Source organism: Gracilinanus agilis, chromosome 2 (assembly GCF_016433145.1).
Source record: "Gracilinanus agilis isolate LMUSP501 chromosome 2, AgileGrace, whole genome shotgun sequence".
In the NCBI taxonomy this organism is placed as follows: domain Eukaryota; kingdom Metazoa; phylum Chordata; class Mammalia; order Didelphimorphia; family Didelphidae; genus Gracilinanus; species Gracilinanus agilis.
In genome coordinates this window covers 136,663,865-136,676,570 of record NC_058131.1, presented here as the reverse complement: position 1 = coordinate 136,676,570, position 12,706 = coordinate 136,663,865, and the positions used below count along the sequence as shown (strand labels likewise).

General features: G+C 35.2%; 1 protein-coding gene across 1 annotated transcript in view; it reads right to left on the bottom strand.

Moving 5' to 3' along the window:
* MACROD2 (mono-ADP ribosylhydrolase 2) overlaps window positions 1-12,706 on the bottom strand; it is a 2,270,665-nt gene that overhangs the window by 85,820 nt on the left and 2,172,139 nt on the right. The window contains exons 13-15 of the mRNA XM_044663418.1: window positions 6,678-6,755; window positions 1,355-1,429; window positions 1,040-1,132 (exon numbers count right to left, since the gene is read on the bottom strand). Of these exons, the coding sequence (XP_044519353.1) occupies window positions 1,040-1,132; window positions 1,355-1,429; window positions 6,678-6,755 (246 nt within the window). The remainder of the gene's footprint in view (window positions 1-1,039; window positions 1,133-1,354; window positions 1,430-6,677; window positions 6,756-12,706) is intronic.

Sequence of the window (12,706 nt, the reverse complement as noted above, 5' to 3'; positions counted from 1 at the left end):
ACATGCATGGCAGGAAGCTGGAGCTATTAACCTGGAGATACAATGAAAAAAGTGTCAATATTACTAACATGGCTTAGCAATTAAGTTAGTGTCAATGTGGCTGTCAAAAGGGGCTCATCATTAGGAGGCTGTAGTTAATATTGACACTGATGTACAGTAGAGATTGTGTCTGGGTTTTAATTTGCAGCCTATATTGATCTTGGTGTTGCTAAAGAGAAGAGCCATCACGTTTTATTTTGCATTCGCTTTGCAATTAAGTGTTAACTTAAAAATAACAGCAAGGATGAGATCATAAATGTGGTTTTTCATAAGCAGTCGTTTTAAATTTTGGAAATGTGAGTTTTCAGTTGGGCAAAAGGAGCAGTAAATACTCAGTTCCTCAGAGATTATTTAGTAAGAAAAAAATCATTGGAGGCTATGAATTTTTATCTTCAAACCAAATATTGGCTTCTTTAACTGCTGTTTTAAAATTGTTTGTTAAAATGCATTCATCCTTTCTATGTCTTCAGAAGTCATTTTCAGGTTCACTTATTTCAACAGTAGTCAATATTATGGTTTCAAAGTATTGGGGAGAAGAAAGTTGCAATTTAAAATGTTCACATAATGTGCATATTTTCCATAAATTGCTTCTTTAATCAGCATGGTATGGAGGCAGACAGTATAAAATCGATATGAAAAGGTTAATGTATTTGTTTTAAAGCCATTTCTGAATTTTCCCTGCCTTGCTTTTTCTCCACTACATAATTTCCACTTCTTACAGGCACCCTCAATGGTATCATTACAAAAATTGGATTGAATCCAAATGATTCGTAACAACATCTTCATACCACCTGGAAAAAATACTTTAAAAATTACCTTCTTGTGCTACTTCTGGGTTTTAATCCACTTCTGAAAATTGTTGCAGGGTTAGAAAAATATTTAGGTTTTCTGATCACAACCACAATGCACAAGAGAATAGCTTTGATGCTTGAAATCCAGGCAAGAATCAAAAGGAAGTCCATCCATACATTTAAAGACCTAGTTTTGAGAGCAGTCCTACCTTTTTCATTTTCTTTTTCTTCTTTGTCATCAGTGGCTGTAGTAACTTCAGGATTTGGAACAACTGGGGCATCTTCTTGATTTGATAGAGGTTCTGAAAAGAATGAGATATGAAAAAGATAGTGAATGAGGAAGGATCATTGAGAACTGTGGCTCCAACATGAGACTTCTGATTTATCTTTTACAAGTTTCAAAAGACACACTGAAGCACAACACCATTTCCCAGCTAACACTTCTAAAAAACTTAAGAAGCAGGGAAGTCACGGTTCACAGATTTATCTCATTCAATGATCCCCACATATTCTGGGTTCAGTACCTTCCGTTTCCATGTATGAGCTCTGGGATTCAGTCTCAATTTTCATTTCATTCTTCATTGAGTCATCATCATGTCCTGTTAAGAGCAGTGATTGAAAATAAAGGAAATGTGATATTTATGACCTTATCTGTATCATGGAAAAGAAAAGAAAAAATATCCAGAGACCAAGTTCTAATCACATCCTGTGAATCAGGCAACAGAGTTTGAGTACAATGTGAGTAAGAAAGTAATTTTTGAAAAATGGCCAAACATTTGATCAATCCTGGATTATCTGTGCTGATGGAATGAAGAATTGTCCTGGGAAATATCTAGGTAATTCAGGCAAAGCTACTTTTTTGGGCATTCATTATCTTTGAAATTGTTTCATTTTTCCACTTCGCTGTCCTCCATATTCAGGAGGTTTTGATATTTTAATGAAATTCAAATTTGGATTGGATAAAGATGAATATCTAATTTCTAGCCCCATTCAACTCCCTGTGATATCTTTGTGCTATGGTGAAAAAGAACCCTGGCCTTAAAGTCAGAAAACCTTCATTAATTTCCAGCTATCCTATTTTCTACCCATATGGCCATGGTCAAGGCATTTAACCTCCTCAAATTTTAATTTCCTCTTCTACAAAATGGTGATAATAACACTAGTGTTGCTGGAAGGAAAGCCCTTTGTAAACTGTAAAGTATTACAGAAAGGTAAATTATTCCTGTTGAAAGATTCCTAGAAAATATGGATTATGGACTCCTAGTATCTATACTATAGGCTTTCTCCCCCCAAAAGTCACTTTCCAAAAGATCAGCTTTTTAAAGAGGCTTGAAGATAATGAGACCAATCATCTGGCAAATTAGAATAGACACAAAAAGGAACATGATCCTTATGTTATGGTACATCTATAGCTGAGTGCCTCAGTCCTCCCTCATATAAGTTGAGTTAACCTGGGCAATCCACTTAACCATCAGAAATCTTTTCTCACTTATTACTAATCAAGTTTACTAATCTATTACTAAATCTAATACTAAATATACTATCTTTTATATAAATATATACATATATATATAATCTAATACTAAAGATTCTAATAATAGCAGCTACCTCACAAAATTGTTGTAAGAATAAATAAGATAGCATATACAATCTCTTTGGTGTGTCATATATATCTCACATAATATATGTGTATATTATTATTTTTCAACCTAAAATATATCTATAATTTACATGTGTTATATAGTAAGTTACTTATAATATATATTTTCATATGCTAAGGAAATATTTGTTTATTTTTGTTGTTCAGTCATTTCACTCGTGTCTGACTTTGTGATCCTATTAGGGGTTTTCTTGGCAAAGCTACTGGAGTGGTTTGCTCTTCCCTTCTCTAGCTCTTTTTACAGATGAGGAAGCTGAGGCAAAGAGAGTTAAATGACTTACCTAAGGTCCCACAGGTCATAAATATCTTAGGCAGGGCTTGAACTCAGGTCTTCCTGACTCCAGGTCCAATGCTCTATCCACTACACCACCTAGGTGCCCCATGTTCATTATAGCAATGAACTTAAGTGAAATCAATGAAAGAACACTTTTTTTTCTGAGGTGGACGATCTCATTCCCAGATCTCGTCCCCATCTCCCTCTACCATGTTTTTGTTTCAGTCTTGAGGGGATGAAGATTAAAGTCATTACTTTGTAACTAGCAACAGATTGTGTGACAAAAGATGTTGAAGATTTTAAGATGACATAAGATGCTTAAAGGTCCTAAGTAAAAGGACAAGGGAGACAGCATTTATTTGAATGTCCTCAGGCTCTCCATAACCATGACCTCTATCCAGAACACTGCTCTATCTTGAGCTGTTTCCTCATATACTCAATGACATTGCCCATGCTTCTAAGTTTTCCCTTCCCTAACACCATTAAAATTCCATTCTCACTATACCTGAGGCTCAGTTTCAGAAAGGAAAGGGTCTGATAAAGTAGTTCTTACTAAATATTTAATTTGTTCATAATGGATTAATATAATTATATACTAGATCAGATTTTCACTACCAGGAAGGTGCTGGCTGCTGTGGTGGAAATGATGGGAACCTGGTGGGGAAAGTAACCACTGCCACTTAAGAGTTTTTGATAGAGGAGACAAAAGCCAGGAGGAGTCTCACAAGGTGGAAAGTTAATAAGCTCAGCTTGGGGCATATTGAGTGTGAAATGTTGGAAGGAGATCCACATGGAGTTGTCCTGGAAACAGTTGAAAATGCAGGTCTGGAGTTCAGAATCTATTGTATACTAGAGATATAAATTTTATAGTGATGTTCACCAAAATAGTAAATATAAATGGGCGTTGAAGAGTCAAAATCATTACAAAGAGGGAGTAGTATAGCTGGTGAAGTCTAAGGAAAGATCCTTATCTTAAGAGATTAGGATAAAATCAGAGAATCTCTGAGACAGAAGAGATCTTAGAAGTAATTTAAATCCATAATGCCCTCTAGAATATCCCTGATAGGTGGTCGTCCAGTCTCTGCTTGGCAATCTCTAATGAAGGAAAAGTCATCCCTCCTGAGGTAGCCAATTCCACTCTTGGATAGTTTTAATTGTTACAAAGGGCAGTGGAAAGAGTGCCTGGTCTGGAGTCAGGAAGACTCATCTTTCTGAGTTCAAATCTGGCTTCAGACACTTACTAGCACAAGTCATTTACTAGCACAAGACCTTGCACAAGTCATTTAGCCCTGTATGTCTCAGTTCCTCATCTACAAAATGAGCTGGAGAAGGAAATGGCAAACCACTACAGTATCTTTGTAAACAAACTCCCAAATGGAGTCACAAAGAGTCAGAAATGAGCGAGGAACAACAATTGTTAGCTTTGTCTTATAGTAAGCTCAAACTTGCTTCTCTGAGACTTCTACCATTGGTCCCAGTTCTATCATATAAAGCCAAACAAAACAAGACTAATTCTTCTTCTACACAATATCCTTTCAAACACTTGAAGGCAGATTTTAGGCAAGCAGGATGTCTCTTGCCATCTGTTGTCCTCACTCTCACCCACCCTTAGGTTTTCTTTTCTCCAGGATAAATATTCCATTTTCCTTAAATATATCATACTAGGGGCTTGGACCCTTCAACCACACTAGTTCCCTCTGTGGTTGATACAAAGAAACACACAAATCAAAGGATTTAAAAAGTTGTCATTCTTCACTCAGAAGTTTCACTGCAGCCATGGAATTCACTCATTGGAAGAACTCTCCACCCCTATGGAAGCTTCTCCCTCTAAATGGAGGGCACATCCTAGAACTTTATTCAAAGAGATTGCCTAGGCCAACCATGCCTCATTCCTCATCAGGCTGCGCTCTGGACATCCTTAACAGTGTTTCAGCTCTTCATCTGAAGCCTTTCTCTTCTTCTCACCATCCACTTTTCCCTTATTCCCTGTAATATAATGACTTTTCCTTTAGAATGGATAACTCCTTAAGGGCAGGGACTGTTTTTTTTTTTTTTATCTTGTGCTTGTATTCCTAACACTTAGCATAGAGCTTGGCACACAATAAGAGTTTGCTAAATGTCAATTGACTTAGTGGCTGACTGCTGTGCCTAAGAAGTGACCCAGGATTCAGAATCTATCTTAGAAGAGAAGTTGTATGTGTGTGCACGTGTGCGTATGTATGTATGTGTGTGTGTGTGTGTGTGTGTGTGTGTGTCCTAGAGATATCATTATCAGAGGATATATAGCTTTTTCGTCCATGCTGTAGCCTATTATTTTCATTTTTTTCTCCTTATACTAATGGGAAGTGTATGTGTTTGTGGGGAGGTGGTACTCTATGTTTACCTCTTCAAACTCAAACTACTCCATTCTCCTCTGTCCTTCTCCAACTAGACATAAGACTGTAACAGGTTTTTTTTTTTATTAATACTTTTAAGCCATGTACATACAGTGGACTCTCAATTATCCATTTTAATGGATAGTAGTGGAACAGATAATCCAAAAATCATTTGGCTTTGAAAATGTGTAATATGATTATCTCTACAGAAGATTTACCTTCCTAATTATATTTGGCACAGACGAAGCTATAATTAATTTGTATTCCCAAAGCATACACTCTCCAGTGAGAACAGTGGTAAAGAAACCAGGCTAGGATTAAATATTTTCTAGTGATAATCCTCAATTTACCCTCTGAATTGACTATATTTAATTTTAGTAACCACTCTAGAAGTCTAGTTTTGTGGTTCATAGACTATTAGAAACCATGCTTTCTCTCAGGCCAGGACAAACTACAGTTTATTCTTTTATCATTATTGTTATTATTATTTGTTTGGGGCTCATGGTTTTATTAAAGTGTAGAAATCCCTATATGGAATCTCCCCAGAAATAGAAATATTTATAATTTACCTTTTGATAGTTATCCAGGATAGTCAAAAGTTATATAATTTGTTCCTGTCCACACAGCTAATAGTATTTGTCAGAGGCAGTTCTTAGCACTAAAGCTTTCTTAACTCCCAGGTTAGACTGCAATCTTTTACCCAAAGCTGCCTCACTTTCCTAGAATGCTTGTCTTAAAGAAATAAGCTAAAACTCATTTTCTGGTTTAAATTTTATGTCTTTTTTCTAACTCTAATATTAATTTCTTCTCCTCTTGCCATTCCCGAGGACCCTAGTTTTAAAATTAAAAGTTATGAATAGATTAATTTTCATTTGATTCCTCCCTGTATAAACAGGAGACTGATAGTATAATAGATAACGAGCTAGATTAGGGTTTCAATCCTACCTTTGACTCAGAACACTAGCCAAATCTCTTAAATTCTCTGAATCTCAATTTCCTTTTTTGTAAAATGGGGTTAGTAAACAGACTCTAGGTAGGATGTTGGGAAGATCAAAGAGATAATGTAGATAAAGTGCTTTGTAAACATTACAGTGCTACAAAATGCCAGTTATTGTCCTTTGCTCCCATGATCACCCCACTCACCCATCCCAAGGCCACTCTTTTTCCTTTTTTCCTGGTTTTAAAGTTATCAGTAAATATATCACTAGCATGGTAGGTAAAATTTACCTCATTATCAATAAAAATCACAAGAACAACAAATACTCCTATTTTTACAGCTCTTTCAGATTTATGAAATATTTTTCCTCACAATTCTCCTGTGAGGTATTTAATATAAGGACTACCAACCCCATTCTACAGATGATGAAGCTGAAGCTCTTGTAGATGAGGTAACTTGCCCTTACAGCGATTTGTTTCTGTTGTTAGTCTTTAACTGCATTTCCACTGTAATACGGCTCACTTTCTCTTCTGAAGGCAGATTTGGGGCTTTGAGGTAATTACCTGGGCTCTTCTAAATGTTACAAAGGAGGGTCATATACCTTCAGCAGGATCTTGGTCATGTGCTGAGCCATGGGTGACGTCATCCTCTTGTATAACACCGGCATCTGTGGTAGAATCTGATATAGCAAGAAAAACAAATATAAACAAAACTCTTAGATGGTATTTTTACTAAGAAATAAATATAACAGCTTCTAGTACTATTTGCCATCTGAGACTTTTTTTTGGCTGGGGATTGGGAGTAAACATTTTTTACTGTAGGAGAGGTCTGAAATACTTTCTGCCTCCAGTCTACACTCTTTAATCAGTCCTCCACACTGCCATCTGAGTAATCCTCAACATGAAGACTCCATGTCCCTAGTATTTGGTGCTAAGAAAAGAAAGCCAGGGCACAGGAGAGATGGGATGTGTGACTCTCAAGGGAGAATAGAAATAATGTGTTGATGGGGGAAGAGGCCAGCACAGAACAAAACCCAACAAGGAGCAAGAACAGAAGAGAGCAGTCAAATGGCAGAACTAGAAAACATTTGTTGCCCTTCAGGAATGAAGGCATGAGCTGTCTATCTCGGAACACACATTGGTGTTTCTTACATAGGTGTCTCCAACAAATGATCCTCATGTACACCCACTCTTTACTGATATGTGAATTTATAATAGGATATGTTTCAGGTTCAGGTTCTTTTATTACTACTTTTTATTATGCAATTTCATTAAGTGCTTGTGCTTTGAACTAATTATATCTTCTAGTTGACCAACAAAAATAAGCCTTTTGTAAGGGCATGTAAGCTATAGTTCTGAATAGTTATGGACCTACTGTACAGAGTATATTAAACCTGGGTTATCTTTTAGGGAGGAGAGGAATATTTGAGTGAGGTTGGCCCTAAATGCTGTATGGAATTATATGTCTTGTATTATTGTATCAAATTATTATATAAAAATTAAATTGTATTTAATCTTTGTATTTCTAGGTTTGGTAGCATAGTGGATAGAATGCCAGCCTAGTCTCAGGAAGACCTGAATTCAAATCCAACTTTAGGTCCTTAGCAGGTAGGTGACCCTGGAAAATCACTTACTTCTATTTGCTTTAGTTTCCGTAACTGTAAAATGAGCTGGAGAAAGAAATAGCAAACCATTCCAGAATCATTGCCAAAAAATCCCAAATAGGGTCATGATGGATTGGACACAACTGAAATGACTGAACAAATCTGTAGCACCTAGTACATCACTTATGGTTTGTAAGCCTCAGTTTCCTTACATGTAAATGGAAATAATATTATCAGCGCCTACCTCCCGGGGTTGTTGAGATGGTAAAATGAGATATTTGTAAAGAACTTGAATTCTTAAAGTGCTATATACATGCTAGCTATTATTATTGTTGTTTTAATTTTATTAATGTTTGTTGAATTGAAATAATTGATCAGAAAACATTTAAGTACATACTATGTTCGTGATAGATATCAATATAAATGGAGCAATAGTGTCACTACATGCTACAGTTCACACACACACACACACACACACACACACACACAAAGATCAAGAGAGAGATATAGATGAGCTACAGAAGATGGATAGACATATGGATGTATCTTTAAAAACCAAATTAGATGTAATATGTAATTGTATATTGTTGCTCTTTATAAATTGAGTGGTTTGTATTTGGTTAAAGATTATTAGGTTCATAAAAACATAAAGAATTAAAAAATAAAGAAAGAGAGAGGGTTCCTGTTCTGGAGAAGCTCTCATGCAAGCTGGATAGAGAAGAAATACTTATCTCAATTGGAAAATAGAAACCTTGTATATACATAAGTAAGACATATAAGACAGTTTCAGAAAACAATATGAAAAATTCTGCAAAACTATTGGGTGGGGAAAGTATGCAAAATAAGGAAAAGTTAGAAAATCCAAATCTCCTATTGGGTGATTTAATCCATATTTAGCACTAATGTTAACTTGGGGGGCAGAGAGCCATCAAAGGAACCAGATGTTGGGTATCAAGCTTACATCTTCTAGGAGAACACAGAAAAGATCAACTCTAGATAACATCTTGCATGACCTCATGTCCTCTTAATGGTCTTTGTGTATTTTACCAATAATTAGTGGTGGTCTCTTAGGAATGGAAAATCCAGAGATGAGTGTCCTAGAGTACAGGTCCTAGAATTCAAGAGACCCCTCAAAACCTGGTATATCTTGGGCTATGACTATAACACTCTATTTTCATTAAGCAAAGTCTGTGCTGTCTGGTTTCTTGGATAAGCCAGAAAAAAAAAAAACAGAGATATGGTGAAATGCATGGAGTCTTCTATTCAAAAAAGCCCACTGAAAATTGCACAACAGATTAATAACTTCAACAACAAACACTATAAAGTTTATTACTTGAGCCTGCCAAAAGCAACTTTTGATGGATAAGTGAGGAATCTGGGTAGTTAACATCTGATTCAAATTTAATAACCAGTGAAGCAGGTATGCACCCAGAGTGTATGGTTTTAATTAACTGCAAATAATTCCCTGAGGCAAATATTTAATTATCTGCACAGCTTCTGATTTCTTTCTGAGAGTGACAATAAGTTTAAAAGTCCAAATTTGGAAACCAAAGTGAGCATACACACATTTTTCAAACTGTTATCTCACTTGTGTCAAATCAGTTCAAAATCGCCCCCACTGAAATGTGCCTTTTCTATTTTGGGGTTAAAAAATATTGACTGCACAGCCTAGGAAACTTACTTTCTTCATATTAACACTAAAAAGTATAAGTATTATTTAAAAGGAACTTCACATATAATAAACTAGATAAATTCAGAAAGATGTTATGCTTTCTTCAATTCTGAATTTCAGAATTTCAAGGAGGTTGATAAATCAGTGGATTCCTGGAAAGGGTAACATAATGGGTGAAGGACCTGCCTCTAGTGAATTCTGGGTGAAGGAGGGTAGAAATAACTGAAAAGTCATAGCAATATATGTTATCCACTTTCAAGAATATGAAATAATGTTCTACAGAAGAGTGATTAGATTTAAATTAGAGAGACCCAGTTTTGGAGTTATTGGACCTAGATTGGAATTCAGGCTTATACTTACCAAGGAATATATAGGCATTTCAATTAACATTTCTGGGTCTCATTTTTATTTTATTTATTTATTTTTATCACAAATCTCTTCTAGATCTAAATTACCTTTACTATTCTTATTGCCCCTAAACATTATTGCAACCAAAGAAATTGTTCTGTCATTTCATTTGTGTCTGACTCTTTATGACCCTATTTGGCAAAGATACTGAAGTGGGTTGCCTTTTCCTTCAGCTCATTTTACAGAAGAGGAAACTGAGACAACCAGGGCTAAATGATTTGCCCAAGTAAGTGTCTGAGGCCAGATTTGAACTCAAGAAGATGAGTCATTCTGACTCCATGTCCAGTAGTCTATCCACTGTGTCACATAGTTGTCCAATGTTCTTAATACACAATATTTATCTCTTACCTTTGTGTCAGTGAGGTAGCACAGTAGAGGAAGTGTAGAGCCTTCACTAAGTCATTCTTCCTGAGTTCAAATCTTGCCTCACATACTAGCTATGTGACTTAAGGAAAGTAATTTAGCCCTTTTTGTCTCAGTTTCCTTAGCTATAAAATAAGATGCAGAAGATACAATAAAATAAGATACAAACCTTTCCAGTATCTTTGCCAAGAAAATATTAAACGGGTTCATGAAGAGTCGAACACTCTTTAAACAACTGAACAATATCTATATTTTGTGATAGGTTGTCCCTCATGCCTAGAAGGCTATTCTTCTTCAATTTGATCTCTTAGAATCCCAGATTCGTTAAAAATTCTGCTTTAGCCTCATCGTGTACACAAGATATTTCCCGTCCTCCTAATTTTTAGCCTTGAATAATCCAAATTACTTTGTATTTATATATTTCAATTGATCTGTGTATATATTGTTTTCCATCTCTTCAGTCCACAGGAGAACAGTGACTCCTTGAGTATGAGGAATACTTTCATTTTGTTTTCATATATTCATCAAGCAGTGTGCTATATGGTAGATTCGACCTTCAGTATATTTATCTTTCTCAGTGACTACCACAAATGTATTGTACATAGCAAGCATTTAATAAATGCTTATTAAATTGAATCTAATAGTAGGAGGCTTAACAAATATCTAATAAATGTATGCCAGACTAATGGGGTTCAGAAATTATGTGAGTTTTAAAAAACAATTATTTTCCTGATTTAATTTACATAAATTGCCATGACCATGAGTATCCTTAATTCAGGTTGCTTATTTGAATTTGAAATTTCATGATTCTAAGAAATCTAATTTGGTAATGGCCAAAATCCGATAATAGTTATTACCTAATTCTTAGGGTTAGTCAATATTATTTTAATAAAAAGAAAGAAATAAAATTTATATGTAGATTCTGACTTTCAAAATACTTAAGGTCAATGCTCATTTTTCCACCATGCAAATATTACTGAAGTAGTCAAACTAAAAGTCTAAAGAAAGATTTACTCAGAAGATTAAAATGAAAAAAATATCCTTCATAAAAAACTCCTCACTTACAAGGCTGCCAAAGGTGATAATATATTTAAATAGTATTTTTTAGATTAAAAAAGCATAAGTAAAAAAGAAACATGAGTAAAAATAACAGCTTCAAAAGAGGATCTGTTAAAATTTACAACCTTCTTTCCAGCATAAGCGCAATTATGACTTGATGGTTGTATTTACTAAAAAATAATGTAACATTTTTAACACAGTGTTTGTTTATAGGAAAAATCATATTACAAAGCTATTTGATGGTGTTATAATATACTTTCAAATGAATATGTAATATGAAATTGAACTTGAAAAACATAAAAGGAAAACGTAAGTGACTTTTTTTAAACAAGCACACCAGAACTTATGAACCTCAATAAGGAGGGGAAGGTTGTAGCCTGGAATAATGGTCTCCAAAAATGGGAGCTGTGACCAACCCCATCAGATATATGATCAATCAATTGGTAGGTGGAAGGATGGATCACACTCTACCTTCTCAGTAAAAGTCAATTATAAGGCATGTCCCTAGTATTCTTTCTCCTTTCAAGGCAAAAATGTTTCTGAAAAAAATTAATCCTGGCCCACCTAAATCATAAAGTGATTGTGAAGAAAGGTAGCTTAGAAGTATTATCTAAAGGTGAGTTATTATCCTCAAAAAGGAGGGTGGCTGCCCCAACATTTTCCTACTTTGATCCTGTTCCCTCCTGCGAATTTCTATTCTCTTCCTCTCTATTATACTGCCTTTTTCTTCTGACAGTGTTAGGTATCCTTTGGAGGACATTTAATAATCTGTGGCTGCTCTAACCCACCATTTTCATTTTGGGTGAAACAAATTGAACAAGTTTGGATTCACTGTTATTTGCAACTCAGATTTCATTACATTATCTTTTACTCCAAACACACCTTTATTCCAAACTTCTCTACTTGAGTTGAAGATATCAATCAGTCAGTTGACAAATATTTATTACTCACTATGTTTTAGGCACTATTCTAAGGACTGGGGATACAAAGAAAAACCAGAATATTATCTAGTCTCTGCTCACATTCCAAATCATTATCTTCATGCCATCTTTGACTCCTTTTTCTCACTCACCCTACTTATTCAAATTCAAATCATTGCCAAATCTTGTGTTCCTCCCTCTATAACATGCTTCACAACTGTTTCCTTCCCTTCACTCCTTATAACTATTTCGACCTACTTCAGGCCTTCATTTCCTCTCCAGGAATACTGCAAAACTGACCCTTGCCTTGTCTCTCACAACTCTAATCTGTCTTCCACAATGACCCTCAATGGTTTCCTAAAATGTTGGTCCCTCCTCGTCACTCTCCTCCTCAAAAGCTCTAGTGGTTCCTCATCAATCAAATATAATTTTATCTTTATCTTATTCTTTAGAAACTTCTATTTTTGTACATTTTACAATGTATGTTTTACACTTTCCTTTGTTCATAAATATTAGTATGGTAGCATGTGCATAAAATAACTAAGTTGATGTACATATATTGGGAATTCATGCTCAAACATGTTTTGGTGATGGTATGTATGATT